The 22,011-nt window shown below is 43.8% G+C and overlaps 1 protein-coding gene across 2 annotated transcripts in view; it reads right to left on the bottom strand.

The window, feature by feature from the left end:
- Positions 1–5,250: 5,250 nt before the first annotated feature.
- LTBP1 (latent transforming growth factor beta binding protein 1) overlaps positions 5,251–22,011 on the bottom strand; it is a 167,210-nt gene continuing 150,449 nt past the window's right edge. For both annotated transcript variants that reach the window (XM_026051165.1, XM_026051166.1), the window contains exons 28-31: positions 21,531–21,701; positions 10,505–10,627; positions 7,374–7,523; positions 5,251–6,269 (exon numbers count right to left, since the gene is read on the bottom strand). In XM_026051165.1, coding sequence (XP_025906950.1) covers positions 6,100–6,269; positions 7,374–7,523; positions 10,505–10,627; positions 21,531–21,701 — 614 coding nt within the window. In that variant the 3' untranslated portion in view covers positions 5,251–6,099. The remainder of the gene's footprint in view (positions 6,270–7,373; positions 7,524–10,504; positions 10,628–21,530; positions 21,702–22,011) is intronic.

The raw sequence follows: 22,011 nt of genomic DNA, 5'->3' as shown, positions 1-22,011 counted from the left end.
TGACATCTAAATGTGAGCAAACCTGACTGTAAATTCCAGCTTCATACAGTCCACTGTTGTGCAGATCAAASGATTTCCCTTTCCTTTCTAGTTTTATTTTTGAAACTTCCTTATTCCCTGTTTGCAACTCAGCTCAGTTTGGTGATGCAGGCCTGAGAAAAACACATTCACTGCTGAAAACAGGTTAGAAATCTTTTGCTTGYAGTAAAAGTAGGAAAATATACAGGTTTCCTCATCCTTCTTGGTAGTTTGGGGAAGAATCCCAAGGTGGCGTGGGGCTGCTGCGGGTTCCGTGTCGGTGAGGAAAGAGGCTGCTGTGACCGCTGTTGATGACGGATGTTCTCGGCTTACTTGGGCGGAAGATTTTTCCGAGTGCCGGATGGGGGTTATCAGTTACACTGCGTGCCCAGCCTGCAGTTAGACACCGCAGACTGCGCCAGGCAGGGAACAGGAAGGAATGAGCTGCTGAGGGTGCGGGTCTCGGGCGAATCATAGCGGGATGTGGAGGGAGCCTGAACTCTTAAGCTGGACATGTGCTCGTCCGTGGGCCAGAGTGTGGGAGGAGCTGGCCAGTGTCCCTGCAAGGACACGCTCAATGAGCTTGGAAAGGTCGTGGGGATCAGGGAAGGTCCTTGAGGACTGGGAGAAAGGAAATGTCACCCTATCTGCGAGAAGGGGAAGCAGGAGGATGTGGGGAACTAGAGGCCCATCAGCCTCACCTTGATCCCCGGCAGCCTGCTGGAGTAATGAATCCTGGATGCTATTTCCAGACACGTGAAGGACAGGAAGGTGATCAGCATGGCTTTGCAAAGGGGAAATTGTGGCTAACCAGCCTGATAGCTTTCTGTGATGAGATATCTGGCGATGAAGGGACTAGCCAATCTGTCTTAATGAGGTGAAGCTGGGAGAGCTGGGACTATTCAGGCTGGAGAAATGAAGGCTCAGATGGAATCTTAGTAATGCTTGCAATATCTGATGAGAGAGTTTGTAAGTRTTTATAAATAATGAAAGAGCAAGGGGCCAGATTCTTCTCAGTGGTCTCTCCTATTTTAGGAGAAGCCACAGGCACGTGGGAAGTTCTGGCCGAACACAAGAAAATTGCTTCTTCACTGTGAAGGTGGTCGAACGTGGAGCAGGATGCCCAGTGAGGCTGTGGCATCTCCTCTCGCGGAGCCACTCACACCCCGGCGGGCGCAGTGGAGGGCAGCGAGCTCTGGCCGCCCCTGCTGGTGCTTGCAGGGGAGGGTCTGCAGAGGCCCCCGCCAAGGCCAGCGGTGCTGCGGTCCTGTGCTCAGCAGTGCCATGGGGAATGGGTCACTGGGAAGCAGGGACTGCCCTGCAGCTGGAGTGGGGCTGGAGCTGCCTGCGAGGGGTGGGTGCTGGGGGCAGAGCCTGCTAGCAAAGCGGCAGGGACCCTCTGGATGGCAACGAAGTTAAATTCAGTTTTAGCTGGAAATGGGCAGTCTTCTGTTGGGGATGTTGGAGCAGGTCCTACTCACCCTTCCGGGCAGCTTCTTACTGATTGTGAAGTGACAGAAATGAAACTTTTAATGTGAAAGAAATATTAAAAAAATCTGCTTAGTTGTACTCAAAACTTTCCTGCCAGGGACATTCTTCATTAAACACACATGGTGGGATTTTTTCATAAGAGCTTGGCACAGCCGTTGCTCTGCTCCCACTGGAATCTGTGGAAGTGCCACAGGTTTTGGTGGGAGCAGCGCTAAATCAATATGGAGTGCTTTGGAAAAATCCAGCCTGGAATGGATCCTGGCAGCAGGACTAGATAGGGATTGGAGGTGATGCTGAAATTGTCACGTAGAAATTTTCCATGCTGGCTAGCGCACGTTCTCCTTTCCCTCAGTTCAGAGCTAATGGAAAGTAGTATACAGTGAAGCACAGCTTGAAGGGAAAGTCAGCACCGCAAGAGGAAGAGYAGCCTAATTTTCTCCTTCCTCTCCGTATTTTGTGGGGACAAAAACCTTCCTGGCGACCTTCCCTGCTAGCGAGGCTGCCACTGCAGGAGCTGGCTGCAGCGTGGTGCCCGCAGCGTGTGCGACTCCGGCGYGCTCCGCGTGGGCCGCCGCGGGAGAGCAGGAGCGAGCGGCTGCGCGCTGAGCGTGCCAGGCCCGTGTGCCGCTTCCTGCTAAGGGCATGTGCCTGGCACCTGCTCCTGCGGGCAGGGCCACCACCTTCCTGTGAGGGCTCCTTCCTGATGGGAAGGATAGGGAGTGACGGTAAGGTGGGACAAAGCAGCGCCCTGAAGGCTTTCCCTGGGGCGCCGCAGGATTTGCTGTTCTCCAGGAGTGCCTGAGCCACTGCCTATTCTGCAGTCCTGCAWGAGGGCTGGCGTTGCTGGCTTTCCCTGGGCTGCATCAGCCCTGTCCCGCCGGATGGTAACACCRCTTCGAGGACAGGGCTCCACAAGAGAATCTGGGTTTCAACAYGTTTTCTTTTTGGCACCGGGGCTCCTGAATGTGAAGTGGATGGGGGGAGAAAAGGGTTTCCAAGTGGTTCAGAGCTTGGTGTGCAAGCACAGCCCGTGCCAGCTGTGGAGATGCTGCCCCAGGACTGCCTGAGTTTTCCRGCTCTTCTGCCGTAAGGCTCTTCCTGTAGGGAAGTGCAGGGAAAATAGCCCAGTCCTTGGCATTTTTGGCAGGAGTGCTGTTGTGCTCCCCCAAGCTGTTGTCATCACTGCTGGGAAGTCTTCAGCAGAGGGCTGATTTTCTGCATTTGTTCCCGCTTTCTCATGTGTATTTTGTGGTGTCTGCTTTTGGATACAGCACTTAGCTTCCCCAGGCAAGATAACTTCATAYCTTCTGATAGAAAAAAAGCTATATAAAACCCAAATATCTCAAAAGTGAGCAATAGCCTCTGCGTCTTGTAACAATTGACTTCTTTTTCCTTTCTCTTTGGAATTGCTYCTTAACAGCTCCCTTGGCCGCCGCRGTGTTAGCAGAGGCCGCAGCATGTGCAAGCCTCTCTTCCAAGTGGGTGGCATGACTGAGGAACAACCCCTAGTTTCTTCTGGAGGCAGCAGCGGGGTTTGAAGTTCACTGTGTGCTTTAAAGGAATGCGCTGCGCTTCACTCGCCGGCCAGGGCTGGCCCGTGGCACGCRTCAGCAGTCTGTCACCTTGCCTTGGCCGCAGGAGCAAGGAGAGCGAGGGCCGTGTGGACACCAGGGAGGGTCCCCAGGACCCCRGAACAGGGATTCAAACGCCACCGGTGCAAAGGTAGGAGCACCAGGCGCTAACAGGTCACGACGGGCACCTTGGAGCCTCCATCACTTGTTTGTGTAGTCAGGGTTATGCTTGAGCACGTCGCTTGTCACCGACTAGCTGAGTATTTGCCACCAATACCCGTTTCGCCTCTTGAATTCAGGTGTCCTGCTGTGGTGCTGTTTTGTTCCAGTAAACGTTAGTGCTCAGTTGGAATACTGTTTTAACACTGGCTCATTTTTGTCACTGTCATCCCAGCGTTCAGATACCTTATCTTTCTAACTGAAATGTCAGTGTCCCTTCAGTTTGGCAGGATCCGTGATCTCATTAACGCAGTAGCTTTACAGTGGAATGAAGAATTTGGAGGCAGTGGTGCCAAGCTTAGAACTTCCCTTCTGCAGCACCAAATGGGCTGGCTGTGAAAACAGGACTAGTGTATTTTTAAAGGATCTGTAAGGGTATAAAAAAAATGTTGGTGCCATTTGGCATAAACTGTAATCAGATCCAGACCCTGCCACACTCAGAAACTTGAATCATGCAATTGTGATCGGTGGATTCTGTATTTTTAGGGTTCTCGCCTAAACCACAGCTCTTGTAACAAGTAAAGGGCTCCATCTGTGGTGTCCAATCCCTTGTCTTAATGGTGTTAAGAAAATGTTTGCTTAACTGTGGATTGAAACTGTATTCCCGAGCCCTGCAGCTTTTCAGGTGAAGCTCACGCTCCTGGAACCAAGTAGGTGGGCTTGGGGAGGCAGCTGAGTTCAGAGGAGCTAAATACTTCCCTGAAGTCCTCGGGCCGTGGTTCCTTTGGCAAGGCCTTTTTGAAGGCCTGGCACCAGTCAGCAGGCAGTGCCCTGGCATTTCCATGTGTATGTGTGCATATACACACATAYGTGTGTGTGCGTGTGTGTATATAATATATACACACACATATCTATGTCATATCATATTGCACCTATGTCAGCTGCAAATGATAAACTGCCAGAGTATTTTAAATGTGCCTTAAGAGAACAAAGAGAGAAAAAACAGCAAGAAGCCGGTCTCRTGCCTCAGAATTAAATGTTTGTGTTTGTCCCAAAGAAAAGTCCTCCAAGGTGCTGGCGTTTGAGCCCTGTCTCCTCATGCTCGCTCTCAGGAGCGCCGCAGATCCCACCCTGAGCCTCTTCCCTGCTCCGCGATCCCTTAGGCTACTCCTGAGACGGGCCAAGTTCAGCCTATTTCTTCACTCTTTACTAACTTTTTCTAATGTGAACAAGCCCATGGACTAAACGGAGACTTATCCTGTGCTTGGTACTTACTTAAAGGCCTACAACTTAATGGATTTTTTTGTTTTTCATTCAGTGACAGACCTAAAATATTGGAAAATAAATTTGATTCAGAACCAAAACAAGTATTTCTTTTGTTGGTAAAATGAGAAATAAAAATCTAATTTTGGGACAGTTGGACCTACTTTCTTGCGTTTAGTTTTATCCTTTCAATATAGGGCAGGTCTAAAGGACATAGCAAAAATGTTTCATTTGGAAAATATCAAAAGGACGTGCTTCAGCATTTCCAAAGCAAACCATTTCATTCTGGAGAAGGATAAAGCAAAACATCTATCAGTCTTGCAATTGCTTTCTCTCTCTTCTACCACTGAAAAATGGCTAAGGCCACGGCAAGGTACAGTTCATCAGGAAAAGAAAATTATCCCCCTTCTCTGTAGTAGTTCTGAAAACCAGGCCATCCACCGAAGATTGCAGATTTTGTGGGAAACATGCCTAAACCAGGAAAGAACAAAAATTCCATGGAAGTCRGCTTCCAAGTCAAACAGTTTCTGCAGGTCTGTGTTTGAAATCTTCCCCCTGGAAGCTCAACTTCAAGCATCAACTAATTCAAGCCCTGGCCTTATTAAAACAACATGAGAAAGAAAAAACAGCCAGACAAATCCCTATAACTATTGTACTGTAAATTAATTCTAGTACTATACACACCCTAGGGTTTGATTCTAGTAACATGAACSCAAATACAAGAATAAATCTACAATTACCAAATAGCTGTTTTCTAAAAAAAGGTGATTTTATTGAGGTTTAATATACAGCTTTAATATGTTAGGGTAATCATACAAGATCTCTCTTGTGTTCAATTTACACATTACAATACAGACGTGAGCTCAAATCTTTTGCTTTAATGTACAAAAAGAATCCAATGTTGTCCACTAGCAGCTTTGAACTTGGCAAGAAAGGTTCTAAAAACTTTTAAGTGCAGTAACAACCATTACAGAATACAAAATGAATATAAGGACTTTTCGCCAAGGTATATAAACATTTGGAAACAAGTGGTGCCTGCTCCACAGGGCAGACAAGTAGCAGATTCAAAAAAGTCACTGACCAATGTTCCAGAGAAGGAGGCGCATTACCCTGTGCAACAGTTCTTATAAAATGGCCTAAGAATATCTGCATCAAAGATTCTGTACTGATCAGAAGAAAAGGTCTGAAGAGAAACAGTAGGCAAGGAACTGAACAATCAAAAAAATGACATAGTAATATAAAATATTTCCATCACTATTTAAATGCCAAATTAATCAAGCAATAGTAAAAACAAAAACAAAATCCAAAATACCAAAGCTCTTCTGTTTAAAATAACAGCACTGTTTTTGCATAATGATTTTTTTCCTTATGAACACACTATATACTTTACTGTTTCTTCCATACAGAGAAATGTGTCCATTTGGTCTGTCACTTCAGCGAAGCTGACATATCATCAGCCCATCATTTCTCACCTTTGACACATGCTTTTTCCCCATATGTTCACTACTCCGGTGCCTTCTCTTATCAAGTTAAATACTTTCCTTCCTTTTCTTTATACAGTGCAGAGTATATGGGCTTAGAATATGGAGGTTTTCCTCTACTCCAGTTCACTGTCTAGTTCTGAGTTCAGTGGTGTGCAGTAGTTTGGCTTATCCGAAGGTACGTAGCCGGGCAGACACAAACACTTGTAGGAGCCCTCCGTGTTAATGCACTTGGCGTTCTTGCACAGAGACATCCTGTTGTTCAGTTCGCTGCACTCGTTCACATCTGCAGAAAAGGGCACATCGAAACACATGTACGTAAGCCTGCGGTGTGCAGGAAAAGTCAGTTTATTTCCAGAATTGTCAAGAAGAAAAAATGCTGTATARGTAAGTGGAGAACTTACATATTCAGCTCACATTAGGCAGAGTTAAGCGGGGTCAAAAGTTGCAACATGAAACTATCTAAATAGTAAGRTGAGGAAGTTATCACAGGAAACAAATGTTAAATGTTCTTAGAGTGCTACACTGCTAAATTACTAGGTCCAAATTCAGCCTGAGCTGCCAAACAAAAACAATCCATTAAAAATCCTTTGAGGGATTTTCTTGATGACTGAGAATTAATGGATTATCTACCAGTTTCCATTAATGAATTATCTACCAATTATCTACCAATTCTTAAATGTCTGTTAACAAAACCAAATACTTTAGGCATTTTTGGTGTTCCCATCACTGCGACCAGCAGGCTATTTGCACTCAACACTGGGCAGCCCTGGCCTGCAGTATCTCTCTTTTCCAGCCAAGGAGACCAGCTGGCTAGGCAGGCCTGATGACTGCAGGTAGCCTCAGCACGACACAGCGAGGAGACCTCAGCCTGAAACACCCATGTACAGTTGCYCCTGAGCTTCTGCTCTGAGACACGTTAATTGTTTTGCTTCATCTTCCCCTGCCACCCCGTCTCCCTGTGCTTTGTTGCTACCTGAWGGCCAAACTTGATGCCTTGGCTATTTGTTGCACAGATTTGCTTTTATAAATTGTAGGGATAGTCTGGTCCATAAATTGTTGAAATCTTTTATCTCACTGAGTACTTTGTTTTGCATTTTCCGCCGTTACTTTATTAACAGCATTTAAGCGTCATTTCAAAAGTGTGTATCTTAGTTTCTAGTCTTTTACTGAAAACAACTGTAATGACTAAGATGACCTGAGGGACATCTACAGAGCTGTTTCTGTAACAACGACATGCACTGGCCTTCGCCTTAAAGCAGGCAGGAGTTGGGCATCTTCAGTGGAATTCAGGTGAGCATCTGTAGCTCACTTACTTAGTCCCTCTTAAGTGAAGTGACCGAGTAACCTGCCAGACTAACAGCAGAATATGAACACGTGGCATCCTCACCAACACAAGTCATTTTCGCCATGTCCAGGTGATAACCATCAAAGCAGTCACAGGTGTAGCCTTCTTGGACTCTCACGCAGCGGCCGTTCTCACATCCATTCAGGATACCACATTCCTCTGCTTGTAGCTCCTCAAAGCTGTTCAGAAAACCTATGTAGAGAAAGAATTATATAGAAATAAGTAAGTTACAGAGCAGTCCAGTCTGTATATCCAAATGTACAGAAAGGCTCTGAAATTCTCTTAGAGGTTTTCTGGAATGTGGCTTGACTTTGTGGAAAATAGGTCAGCTTTAGCAGAACTGCACCAGCTGGAGTTGTAAATGTACTAGGAGAGTGTCCTAGTATATGCTCAAAGATGAGAACTAAATTACCTTTTGAATTCTAGGTTTCTTTTGTAATCACTGGCTGTAGCTTGTAAATGAAAATATACTGACGGCATAGTTTTTAAATGCTAAATCAGTGCTTTCTAAATATGTAACAGGCTTTAGTTGAATATTTTAAGTATATCAATGTAAGCAAAACGAAAAGTGATAATGGAGTTTGGGAGGAATATTCCTAAAGCAGTCTTTTTGAAAAGAAAGCTTGTGTGAGGGGGTTAGAGTTGCATTCTAATTTATCCAGAAGAAATATATATAGATAAAAATCAATTTCAGCTGCCTCAAGGAAAGTAAGAAGCAATCAGAGACGGCTTCCCTATTGTGGTTTGGGTTAGTAACTTCTTGGCTGGTGGTTCTGCAATCCGTGCCAGTACAAATACCTATAAACTACCCATTGCTGCTTGTCATAATTCTAGATGTTGAGCAGTCAAAGCTAAAGGGCTGCCTTTGTTTTCCCTAGTTTGTATAATGCCTCTTGTGAGGGGGCTCTGCTCCCTGAGTTAGGGCTTCTAGACAATTACGTATGTATTTATAAAGAGCAGGACATATTTGAAAAAATATTTGATTCTTTTACATATTCAGAGATCCTTTGTAGGACTGAATTGCTCCTTTTAGTCCCAGCCAAGGTTTTCAGCTTCTTTTCCGTTCTTCGAGCAGTGCTGTAACACAACTGCAGGTGGCAGTCCCTCACGTCAAAAAGACTTCTGGGGAAAAAGGYCTTTTGAGGCATTTGAGGGTCCTTGGTTTACCAGCATGATGAATATACAGTACAGATAGTAAATAAGTCCTCTGGAGATGGAGTGGAATGAAGTGGGATGGGTAATGCATCTTTCCCTCTGCCCCATAACATACAATCGATTTAGCAGTTCCACAAACAGATATATCTAAAATTGGTTAAACAGATATACCACCAACTGTTCACCTATATTTGCTGCAATACTAGGGGTATGTACATCTGCTCAGCTACATAGGAAAATGAATTTCTAACCAACCTTCGACTTGTTCTCCCGCCTTTCTGATTTTATGCCATCCTGTTGTGGCTATCGAGTCCCTCTTCTCTTTTTTTACAAGCTTTTGTCTTTCCTGCTCCACCCTTTTTAAATTAACCTTCAATTGCTTTCTTTATTGTCATCATATCCACTCTCTGTTTCTTGGCTACATACTTTGCACCTAACCTGGATTTTCTGCAGCATGCTAAGAACCTTAGCAGGGATCACATCCAGCAGTGATGCACTGAATAAATTGTGGAGACAGTGAACAGAAAAGGAGGCAAAAGAAGCATTTGCTGACAGACACAGCACGTCTCTAGAACACAGAAAATACATGGATTGTATACAAATGTACACAAAGTGGGAAAMATTAATTCTTTTTCCATGAACCTAGCAAATCACATGGCAGCGTAGCTGTGCTGAGGATACTGGGCAGACTGTCGTGATAACTAATTTCAGTTTAATAAGAAATCTGATTGATCTTCATATTTTGCTTGCTGCTCTGTGGCATTCAGTGATCAAGTGGGAGCAGAAGAGGTGAGCCCTTACACCTCTGCTTCTAAAACAGAGGCCTCAGCTTTGGATTCAGAACTGTCCACAGTTTGGTGTTACTTATTCACTGCTGATGGCAACTGGCAGAAGTGCTTCCTTCCTACTTCATATATGATCTATCRCATCAGCTAGTCATCTTTCTGGGTTTTTCGTTTTGTTTTGGTAGTTTCTATCTATGTGACATTGCAGTTATACCTAAACACTCAGTACTGTTTAATTAAAATCATTGGGCTGTAAAGAAATAAAAAAAATCACCCTTAGGTGCAGAAGGTCATTCCAGTGCTCAATAGAAACCAACTCATTAACCTGATCTGTACAGTATGATCTTGTGCAAGGTGCAAGCTGCTAACGAAATACATATCACCCTTGTAATAAACATGCTGTAATCCCCTCGCCCTGTTTTGATCCAGTAGCTTTAGTTTAAAAGTTATCCATTGTATAGGAGAAGCACTCTGGGGAAGTGCCAGTGCAGTGGCAATTTGTAGACCAGATGCACAAAGCAAAAGAAGTTATCAGTTACTTCTGAGAGCTCCATTTTTTYCTTTTTTTAATTTAAAACTGTGGAAAAAGTGTGTTGGASCTGTGGATGCTGCCTGGTGCAGAGGAAGCTGATGAGAGTGCTAACTATGCCTCTCCCTCCTGTCCCAAAAGGGAGCTGGGCCAAGCGCATCAGGCAGGCAGCTATTGCTGGCGCACAGCCGCGCTGCCGGCTGCGCCCGCCCTGCGTGCTGCCAGCACGCCGCGCTGCGCCTCGGAACAGCTCGCACGCTCTCCAGTTCTCCCAGATGAAACTTTCCTGGAAAATCATGGAAAACTGACATGAGAGGATTTTTTTTCCTCTTTTCTTTTAAACTAAGTGCGCTCCCAAGAAATTTGTCCCATGTGCTAAAACAAAATTAATCAGTGAGAAGAGAAACTGGCAATGCTTTTGACCTCTAGCTGTAAATCTGTTGGTAAATATAAATTTAGTACACTTGGCACAAGCTGTTTCACTATATTAAAAATTAATACTGCACTGTGAGCCCAACTGGACTCTTAGACAGTGCTGGCTCTTGAACCTGAACACCTGACCGAAAGCTGGTGTCACAGGAATAACTAGTACATAAATAGGCCACATTACAGAAGCAAACAGAAGAGCGAAGCCAACTCCAGGGAAATAAGCCAAGGTACAATCCCCCTCTCAAGCCTTTTACATAACAGCGAAACTTGCTTACGGTCTTCAACAAAGTATGGATTCRTTTCTGGAGTGTAGTGCTCCTCAAAGTCAACCAGAGCATCTTGTCCATATGGCCGTCGAGATCCTGGAACGGGGATGTTGCACAGCTGGGCATAATCCTCTGCAGGGAGAAGAAAACAGGATATAAAATAATCATGCTTGTAACACGGGCTGCGTCGCACTAGCCCCCATGGGCTGTGGCGCATATTAGCTGGAAATAAATTTATCTTCCTAGAAACAACATAAATCTGCAGTTTCCACAAAGCGTTCTCTCTTCAAGAAGAATCTCATTAAAAGGTAACAAGCCAAATCCAGACTATTAAGTCATAACAGGGATAACAGCAGGGGTGGAGTTGAGTCAATAGCATACAGAAAGGGTCAGGGTTTTCTGGCTTGCAGAGGGTGCTGCGTGTCCCTCTGCGGGTGCCCTGCTGCCCAGGGCCCGCTGTGCTCACACTCCTCCTCCTGCTGGGGTAACAAGGCTCGCCCCAACCATCAGGGCTGCGAGCAGAAGCCACCCCAAAAGCAGGGCAGCAAAGCAGGAGGGGCTGCATGTCACACACACACGACACCCTGGCCACGCAACCTGCAGCTGCGACCAAAATCCTGCTTCTGAAGTGCCACTCATCTCCCCTTGATGCAGCCCGCACTGCCAAACCGCAGGCTCACCACCTAGAGCTGCTTGGAGGCTCTGGAGCTGCAAATCTGACAGGGCATGGGGAAAAGCGGAGGAGAAATAGTTACATTCCCATTTTCCACCTCTAATTAATATTTGGGCCACTTATATTCTAGCAGACTAAAGCAACTCTCTTAGGCGTTTGAAATGCTGATGTTCAGAGCTGGATTTTCATTTTGATTTACTGGGCTACCTCTGTTTCCATTACTGTATACTAAAAAAATAGACAATTTCTTGAGAAATAGAAGCACCATTAAAAAAAACTAGCAGTCCAGGTGTTCCTTTGCTATTGCTGCAGCCTGCTTAGCATCTGTTTCTATGAAGATTGCCTGGTGTTCTGAGAAGCCAGCAGAATAAGGACGGGAAAGAAAACCACCAGAAGACAGAGGGGGGAAAAAAGCCCTAAGCAGATACAAAATCCAAGAATTGCGGAGAGTTACGGAGCCAGAAACCTCATGCTGTGTAGAACTGCCCAGACAGTAAATAGCTGGATAAATCCAGACATTCTCTAGACAGTCCTACAGCAGAGCCCCTCTTGCTGCCAGCATTGTCATTTTATTTTCACAGGTAATATCCATCTCTTCCACCTGGAATTGTTTCATTGCATCCTGAAAACAACATGTTCAAAAAAATCTTTGAATTCTGTGGCCAGCAACTTGTTTCTTTTAAGCAAAGCGGAACACTGAGCAGTAAGGCCAAAGCCTGCCTGTGCTGAGGGCAGTCCTGTTGCASGTACCAGCTGAGCCTGCAGCATCACCTCCCAAAGAAACTTACTGCAAAATTCACCACCTTCTCCTCCAAGTGCAAGGTGCACTTATTTGCCTTTTCCAAAGTACATTTATACGTGGTGACACGTATGTACAACAGCCCCATCCTCTGCAGATGAAAAAGTACCACATCCAGGAGAGACATCATCCAGTGGCACATGGAGCAGCCAGTGTGAGGAAATGAAAAACATGCTAGTTTTTACTACCACAATAAATGCCAGTTATGTCCCTTGATGCACAGCCTCCTGTGCAGATAGTATTAAGAGCTGTCCTRAGATGAGAAACACCCTTCCCTGCATTGAACCCCAAGTGACATCCAAGCACGGGGACAGCCAGTTTATCATCTCAGACTGACACTGTTTTGTGTTGAACTACTGCTGGTGTCCAAGAGTTTTGATGTGTAGAGACTGTGCAGATGGTAACAGAAGAGGAAAAAGATGTGAAGTGTCACTTTCTCACAGATGCACACAGATGTTCTTGGCAAAGAGAATTAGCTCCTGCAAAACAGTAATTCATGTGGCCTATGTGAAAAACTATCACACAGAAAACAACCAGTGAGCGCAGAGAGGTCAGGGCAAGAAGGTCTGAGAGAGCCCTGCTGTTTCTGCAGGATGTGAGCTGATGGAAAGGACTGGACAGAAGCTGGACACTTGATTTTTAGGTTAGTCAGTGCTAATTTTGCTCTTAAATCAATAATTGAAATGCTGAAGAGCTGGTTTAGGCCATACTCTAAACTTGGTGTTTGTTAAAATYGCTGTAACTGTATCAAGGTCTTCTACGTAGCTACAGACAGAGCTGCAAGTGGTCTGTTAGGCCCTTGTTAAGCACACTATGCATAGTTAATCATTTGTTAATAGACAGCGATCCACTGACAATTTACATACTACTAATACATACTRCTTTGTTACAAAAACTGACAATGCATTTTAGTATCCGTAAGCCACTTTAGAAGTTATACACCTATACTTCATATATTTTATATTCTTATTTTGATACATAAAGGGATGATCTAGGAAGTACCTATAAATACWGAGTACTGTATGCTCCTTCAGTTGTCCACATGATGTAGTCTTTAACTCTTGTCTTTTCAGTGTGGTGCTGCTAGGCGGCCAGGAGAGAAGMCCAGCAACACCAGGGGAAGCCACCAGTGCAAATTCGGGGCCAGTAACAGTGCAGAGTTCTTTCTGCTGCTTTGSTGAGCTTGCCTATGCCCCCCACGAATGAAAAGGGTGGACAGAGGGGAGACCCAAAAGGGCCGAAGGGCACTAGGAGGGGCACATGCTGTAAATATAAAGAGAATGGGGCTCTGGGCTAAGGTAAAACAAACTCAGATGCCTGAAAAATAAACGCACCAGTGTCCCCCTCTGGATAATAGAACAGGTTCTGGCAAGACCTATGAGAACATACACTGTCTGTTGTTTTAAACTTTTCCCCTTGCTATGCTATGTTCCTAAATTCAGCTTAAAACCGGTATGCTTTGGGTCACTATGCTGCACACTGGTCACAGTTTTCCAGGGAGAGGAGCGACGTGGACAGAGCATCACAAGACTTGTGGCTGAAAGCACAACTGGTACCCAGAAATTTGCAGCAATTGGAGAACAGCATGATACTGTGCTAGGGAAACAACAGGAGAAGACCTAGGATCAGGAAGGTAAAGGAAGGAGAGGGAAAGGGAAGAACCTGCTACCCTCAAGTACAAAACCATTTTAGCTGTCACAAAACTTATTACTGTCTTTCAYGATAGTCTTTTATACAAAGTAAAAAACCACCTGCACCACATTAACAGTCAAACTAAAACACTCTTCTTACATGGATTGACCTTCTCTGCTAGCACAGCTCCTGACTGTGATCAGGGATCATGGAACTATGGTTCAAGAGAAAAGCACTGCACTTTTTAGTATGATTTAGTGCACATTACTCCATGTGTTTCAATATTTTATTTTTTTGATAACTTGCAAAAGAAGCACCAAGACAGCTCAGGGTGTAACTTAGGACAGCTGTTAGGAAATTGGTGCCTGCTTCCAAGAATGCTAGGGACACACTTTCTAAGTGAGATACTGCATATCTGTGCATGAGAAAGAAAGGGGGTTTGGGGGAATACAGCTAGATGCATGTGAGTAGTGGCACAGGCCCCACTTGGTGCTAAAAGCTGGGCTGCCAGAGAGGACAAAACATGAACTGGATGGTTTGACTAAGCTCTTAGCTAGCACAAGTGCAGCTGGACAGGTGTGCATCTAATTCACATGTACAGTTACTGTAACTGCACAAGCACGTGTCGGCTTTATTTGCAACTGGACATCTAAAATGCTACTTAGATTCAGTCAATTAAAAAAATAGGTACATATTCCATATTTCAGACATTTAAGACAAATCAGTATATATAAAAAAAATTTCCTGACATAACATGAAACAAGAGCACCACAGCGAATCCTCCTTCTTGCCCATAAAGCAAGCTTTATATCTGTTCCAGCTATTCCAGAACTGTCACCATCACACACACAAAAAGCAGCCAAGACTATCAACACCACGGCAGTTCCTTCATATAATTGGAAAAATGCAGCACTTTCACCATGGAAGAAATCCCTGGAGACAAGCACAAAGCCAAGAAAACATTTATTACATAAAATGCATATCCCTTCCGTATCAGAGGTTCAGGACACCAGTCTGAACTGTTTAAGTTTATACTCTCTCAGGACATTGAATCATCAATGAACCATGGCCAAAAATATTTATTCTCTAGATTTTTCCAGATATTTCTTCTTTAGATTGTGCTAATTGACAATTTAGATTATTTCATTGTCTTCCTCCATAAACAGGTGCTGATTTTTTTTTCCTAATAAATTAAAAGGAATATTTATGTCTTTATATGGAGAAACTCTAAATGAAGTTGCCAGGGAAAAGATAACAGCTGATGTAAAACTCTTGTTTAAATCAAAAGAACTAYCAACATGATTACTATAAAAACTTTTGTCAACTGAGGCTCCTCAAATTTCCCCAAACCACTTTCTCTCCTCTACTTGTCGTAGCTTGTTAGAGCTGTAGTAAAAATAAGGTTGTGTTTGCCACAACTTCAGAAACGGCTTTCCAAATCCTTGCTGACTCCTGTGTGTGCTTGGGATGTGAGATTTCCTTAAGAGCACAATGGGGAATGAAGCAATCCAGTTTCCCTTTATCTGGGCTTTTAAAACTCATCTATACCCAAGGCAGACAGAACTTTGCATTTCTTCTCAAAACACTTCTAATCTTTCCAGGTTCAAACTGAGCAGTCATGTATGTTCTCCATGTTCTCGTTTTCTCTCTCTCTCTGTGTGCATATATATATATATATATATATATATATACACACATATATGTATATTCATTCCCTTTTTTATTCCTTGTCACGAGCAGGTAATTGCTTCTAAATGCTCCACTGCCATGTAACAAGGCAATACTCATTATGGACTTTCCCTTAATTGGGAAAATCATAATTCTGCAATTTGCAAAAGACAGAYAAGCAAGCAGAGGAAGAAGAGCAAAGTTGATACCAGAAAGGATGCTTTTTCATCTTGTTTTTCCCTTCTTATACCAGGACAGACATACCTGGAATGAGGCTGATGTTAGACGAGATGTGACTCTGAATYGCCCAGATAAAAAGCACATTTTAGTTAGAAGTTTTATATCAAAAGAGTAAAAAAAGTAATGGGGATTACTAGCCAGCAACTAAGTGACAGCCAGTGTCCCCTGAGGAGTGCTGGGGTTAACACGGAGCCTGCATGAATTTATGCTTAGCCACTGAACTGCTGTATTCTGATTATGAGAGGCATCCAGTGTGCTCTTAATACCCAGCTTCACACTGAGCATTTTGCAGTAGTTTCCTTCAAAAGAGACAAGGCACAATGGTCGTGGTCATCTGCTCTTTGTGGAAAAGGAATTGGCAAGCGAGGTGGGTTTATACTTGCTCTCTATGGCTAAGAAGCTTAAGTGCTTTTTTAACATTGCCAGCAGTTGTTATTGAACATTTGGAGAACCAGCAGTGTTCCATTGRTAACTCTCTCCATCCACATCAGCAAGGCTTTTTCTGGCTTCTCCGGGTTAAGGTATAGCCAGATAGATAGTATTCATACAAGCTCCAGACTCTTTCAAGCACAACGTAAGGCCCYAGGCAGCAGCCTATAGCGCTCTGTGAAGCTTCCCAACAGGCTCACATATCTATACTGAGCCACAGGAGTGYGGTACTTCAGCTCAGAGCCAGTTCTCAGTAACATATGTGTGTTTTCACAGAAAGAAAGGAGCAGCCTCCTTCCAAAATAATTCCATGTGCCCGTGCTAGACTTCAGAAAGAGCACCGAAGATTTCAGTCAACAGAAACGAAATCAGCCAAAATTTCTGCATAAATGAGCATGAGACACGACCTCAGGGCCATGGGTATTGAGGCACAATCACTGCTGTTTTCTCTGCCCAAAAGATAACTCTTTCGGTACAGAGCCCTCACTAGAAAGGAAGCAGGCACAAGGTCTAAATGGAAAGATGAACAATGATCTGCAAGAATGAATGCAGGGTCTCTCTGCTCATCTTTATCATCTCCAAGAACACAGATGAGAGCTCATCCTTCACACAMACACCAGCGCTCCTCAGAAAGAACGCTGAGTTCTCATGGTCTGGAAACTCGGCCCAGAACTAAAGCGTAATGAAAATTCCCTGCAGCAAAACGCAATCCAAAAAACGTATTCTGCCTGAAAGGGTAAAATGCATCACACATCTATAGGCATCTCCAGGGGGTTTCACCTGAGCTAATCATCCTGTGTTTCTCTTCAGTCCATGGAACGGTTTAACTGCTTCTAGGACAGCTTTCGTATCATGCTAAAGCAGATATCCATAATAGCTTGGGGGATAGCTTGGAATCTACCCCKTAGGGTGCTTATTTCTCTTTGATGGCTTACGGTACCCACTACCCACAGCTGTTGCCCTGAGGCTGTGCTTACTATAAAGGTAAATGCCAAGRCGCAGATAAGGAGAAGATCCAAGTGAAGCAGGAGTCTTCAGTAGTTTTTGATGTGACTTCTCGTCACACAGAACATCCCCTGTAGTATCTGTTGATGGCAGTTCTACTATCTGGCAGTTCTACTGTCATTCTTCCTGCAGGTCACAGAAACATAAAGTATCTCCACAAACTATTCTAGCTTAAAACTTGAAATAACAGAGTAARATATATGAACAATGTTACATAAATAAGGACACACCAATGTCCTTTACAGGTGCTTAAGAAGGTGCTCATGACATTATCTCAGGACCATTGGGGAGTTCCTAGGTACCTACAGAGTAATGTACTCCCATCTTCAGTAAACAGTTAATGAAACACCCACACTAAAATTGTAGAACCCAGGCTTACCTTTATCCCCCAACCTCTCCCTTTTCACCTCAAAATGCCTCCCTGCAGCTACCCACAGAAAGAGAGGGAGAAAGCCTCCCCCGGCACAGTTTTGGTTCAGGAGGGCAGAATTCCACCTTCCTGCATCCTCGGCTGTTTACTCAAGCAGAGATGGTACTCGCTGTAGTGACAGACGCCAGGGCAGCTTTCTGGAGAATATTTTGCAAATGCAGAGATGGAGCTTTCCTGTAGCAACACAGATCACCGCACACCATTTTATATCTCCTACCTCATCCCTTCAGATTTGGTGKGCTGTGTAACAGTACCCCTGGAGCTCCTGGAGGTTCAACTGGTTTTTACTTAAGGTGTTACATGCTACAGTTATCATGAGGGAGATATGGCCTTACAGGCCTAATTTTAGATTTACAGATTTTATTTCAGCCTTGGCCAATTGCTCCATTTTCTGGCATGGATGCTTTGACTCAGCTGCTGAACCCATCGGAGCCTGTCCTGCTGCCAGTTACTAGAGTATTGATTCCATATGTAGACAGTTGGGGCTCCAGATCGCAACAATTATTGACCAAGAAAGCAAAATGTCTGAAGGCAGGTTGGCTGAGAGGCTTATTTATAGGGCGGTGCAGTGAACAGAAGATATTTTGCTAACAAAAATAAAACTATCCAGTTTTCCTCAGTCTCTTAATTATTATAGATTGCAAAAGACACTTTGGAATGCAAATAACACAGAAGCTTTTATAAGATAATTAATTACTAACAGTTCTGTGGGCTAATAAAGCTTAACATCACAAGAATCACAGAAAGAAGGCATTTCTGCAGTTCACATTTGGGGAGTGGCTGCAATCCATGAAAGCCTCTACCTGGAGTATCGTTGCAAGTGTAAGATCATAACAGCAGAACCTTGCACTTGAAATCAGTCTGCCCATGATTTGCCTACCCTGCAAAAGGGTGTTTTTACAGGCTCCATACGTCATGTTCATCACTGCAGTTGTATCTGCATTAAGTGTTTGGATCAGGATTTTGAACTAATATTTTGAGTTTATTCCTTGATGTCACTAAAAGACTTACCAGCTTTACAAATATAAAGGTATTGCTGTTACTTTATTAAGTGCTACTTACTTTTTTTTCTCAGACTCTGATTGTTTAGTGTTACTTTCAGTGAAATTTGTTTGATCAAGCACAGAAAAGCAGAATTACCATTACCTTTCAGAAATAGCAGCAACTACATAAAATGAATTTTTACATCAATGAATAATTGGATTTTTTTTTTGAGCATGGATCAACACATACTTACATAAACTGCCTATGTTTCAAGGGATTTTATGCTGGATACTATTCCAAGAGATTTAAACTTTGCTGTGAAAAATGGAAGTACTCCTTCAAGAAAAGGTGGGCCACAAAAGATAGGAGTTATTTCTATTAAAACAAGGATTTGTTTTAGAAAGGATTTGAAAACAAATCCTTYGCGATAATTGCAGTCATCTGTTTCCTTCTAAGGCAGCACCTATATCTTCAAATACAAAAGCAGTATAAATAGCATGAAAGGAAACCACAGAGCAGCGAACGGTCCCTTCTATAATCCAACCCATTTCATGGAGAAAGTCCTCCAGTGATGATGCTTTTTGTGTCCCCAGGCCCTCTTGAACTTGTGTTACAACTCCTCAGTATGTCCCTAGCTTGGGGTATAAGCAAACACCTTCAGGAGTAGATCTGGCCAACACAATACACAAGTATTTGAAAATGGAGAAACTCCAGGTTCCCCAGCCAGGACTTGAACCTGTGACCTGCTGGCCCCGAGGTGTGAAAGTGCTCTCTGCAGCCAATGATAGCACTGCGAGTGCTGCAAACCCAGGACACGTCAAATGAATCATTGATTCAGTTCAGTCAGCTTGAAATTTTTCTTGGTAACTGTTCCTGAAAGCAGAAGGTGGTTTCCTGTTTTGTGCAAGTGCACAAAGCAGATACAACCTACATGAAGAAATCTAAGCTCGGATRCTTTTATGCTGACATACTGAGGATACTAGAAGCTTTTGCTCCTTTTAACTCTCTATGTTCCATACTCCCCACACTGGTTCAGTTTCATTTAAAGCAGATAGTCTACCTGTTCCTTCCGTGCAAACCCCACATACAAACGAGCTTAAATCCAGAGGAGAAAAGCTTTTATTATTCAACATAAATGCCCTTCAGCTGTGTTAGAGAATCATTCAAGTGCATGTAGGATCATGTTCTCCATCAGGAACATTGATCTCATTTATTTCTTGAACTGCTCAAGCTCTTTCATAGCGCTAGCTGCACTTGGCATCCCACTGTTGCTGTGGGATTGCTCCTCCAGAATCCTCTAGCTCTCACGACCAGAAACCATCTAATTGCAAGTCTAAAGTTGCTCAGGCTGAATTTGTTCCCATTTGTTCTTACACCAGAACCGTTGTTTACTTTAAATGCTCATTTTCTCTGTCCGTTGAGCCCTCCATGATGTTGTTATAGAGGGCAACATGTGCAGCTTTTGCTCTGCACGTAGGTTTGACATTTTTCACCCCACCTTGTAAGGCAGGTTTTCCAGCTCATTCTCACCAGCACCAAGTAATGAACTAACACACCCCTGTGCTCTGCTCTGCCCTTCCATCCAAGGAACTGCAGGTCATAGCAGCAATTCTTGCTATTAGCTATTGCCTTGTATTTTCACTGTTTCCTTCCATGTCAATTATTATTTTAGCTGGTGAAGTAATTCCGTGCCTGAAAACCTCCTCCTGCAAGATCTGCTTTGAAAAAAGATGTTTCAGAGATTCCCACATCTTATAAATCAAGCTGTTGTCATGCTCTGTTTTTCCTTCCTCATTTTTTTTCTGGGGGAAGCATCAACCAGCAGTTACTGCAGCCAACATCATCAAAATCAGGGCCTTTTCACTTGCTGCCCTTCCAAAGCACACTCACACAAGCAAAGATGTATGTGAGCAGCTTCAAGGGCCTTGCAGCAAATTCCAAATTAAACATAAAACCCAAGCAGACACAGACATGGCTACATTAATGCCTAGCTGAGCATCACTAGGTAGTTCTAACGCTAAGGTTCTTGCCACAGGCATGACATGCACTGCTTAAACTATAAGAATATAGCTAAGAGTAATACGAAYCCAAGCAAGGATCCAAGCAAGCAAGTTATCAGAATAAATTCAGTGATACAGCAAATTATTCCTATGTGGAAAGCCATTCTGCTAAAAAGCCATTTAACAGTAATAAAACTACATCCAAACGTGGCCTTGAAATAATGTAACCAGGTAGGGGGAAGAAGTTGCACATGAGTTATTATAGTACCAAACTGCACGTACCAGGGCTGTTAAAGATAGTGACATATCATGTCAGGCACAGCATGACTGAAAGCTCTGCCCCTTTCACTGGTTTCTTCTCCTAGACTGTCCAGGGCCACATTTCTCTCCATTTAGCTTTTCTAGTTACTGCGAGAAAAAAAAAGATTCTACCCAAACATCTTCTTGGAACAACGTGTATTTCTAAGCACTATAACACAATATATCCTTTTAAAAATATGTCYGTTTGTTAGCTGGTGCTCCAGAATATTCTTTAACATCAAGTTATAGTCCTTGGAAACACGCATTTCCCTCTGTCCATACTGGTACKCCATTTTCCTTATCTGCCTTACATATATGTATTTCATCATATTTGAGCACATAATCATAGAGTAACAACTCATTCTCTGACASGTCTAATGATTCTAGAGCACATCCTTAGCAGCAGATCCTGTTCATGCAAACATGCCTGTTTGCAGTTAGCCTGGCAGAGCTTTACCATGAAAATACATTTGTATATATGAAGCTGGCAMCAAAAATCTGGAACWTGTATGYAGCAGGTCATGTGTTGTGTGTGCACACACAAAAACAGACATGAAGTATGTGGGCATTTCCAGAGATGGTTTTTACTCAGGAACCCTGAGGAACTCTGCTACCTTTAAAATGCCCTCCTACCACTAACAGTTCCAGCTGAAGCTGCCAGGTCCAGCAGGTGCCAAAAATTAAACACATCTACATTTCCAAAATCTGGACTGCACTGATTTCCCCTTCATTCATGAGAACAATTGCCATTAGTTCTTGAAGGGCTGGTTTCTTTTGTTCTTTCTTACATTATTAGCCCCAGTGCAGCTGCAAGGCATTAAAAGGATTAAGCATTTCCGAGCTGCTGGCAGGCGCCCGGGCGGGCACTTCCTTACCTGACTCCTTCATCGGGCACAGAGCACACTGCATGCCCCAGGCTTCGCCGTACAAGCAACAGCACTCGGTGTACGTGGTCTGTTTTCCAACCAGAGGCCGACTACAAACAAAATCATCACTCAGATGCTGCCAGCAAAGGTCCTGGTAGACTTCGGTTTCTTCGGTTTGTTCTGTCAGAGAAGAAAACATTGCCTCATCATTGCAGCAGGGTTACTTAAAAGRGTGGGATAATGCAGAATTACCTGAACTCAGGTTAAGAAGTAGCATAACGACACTTCTCATGAAAGCAAACCTGGTCAGACTCAGTACATTTTTCAAAGCATGAGGTGGCTCACACCCCGGGGCCTCAGCTCTGCAGGAACCTGGACAGGTTCTCATTTTGCACTGGCACTGTAAGGCCTTCTCAAAGCAGTCTGGCTTGAGCACCCAAGAATTAACATCCTGTACATCASTGGCTGCTGCTGAATGCTTAACACTGAT

Source organism: Nothoprocta perdicaria, unplaced genomic scaffold (assembly GCF_003342845.1).
Source record: "Nothoprocta perdicaria isolate Ctin4 unplaced genomic scaffold, notPer1 scaffold_73, whole genome shotgun sequence".
Taxonomy (NCBI): Eukaryota; Metazoa; Chordata; class Aves; order Tinamiformes; family Tinamidae; genus Nothoprocta; species Nothoprocta perdicaria.
This window is presented reverse-complemented; position numbering and strand designations above follow the sequence as displayed.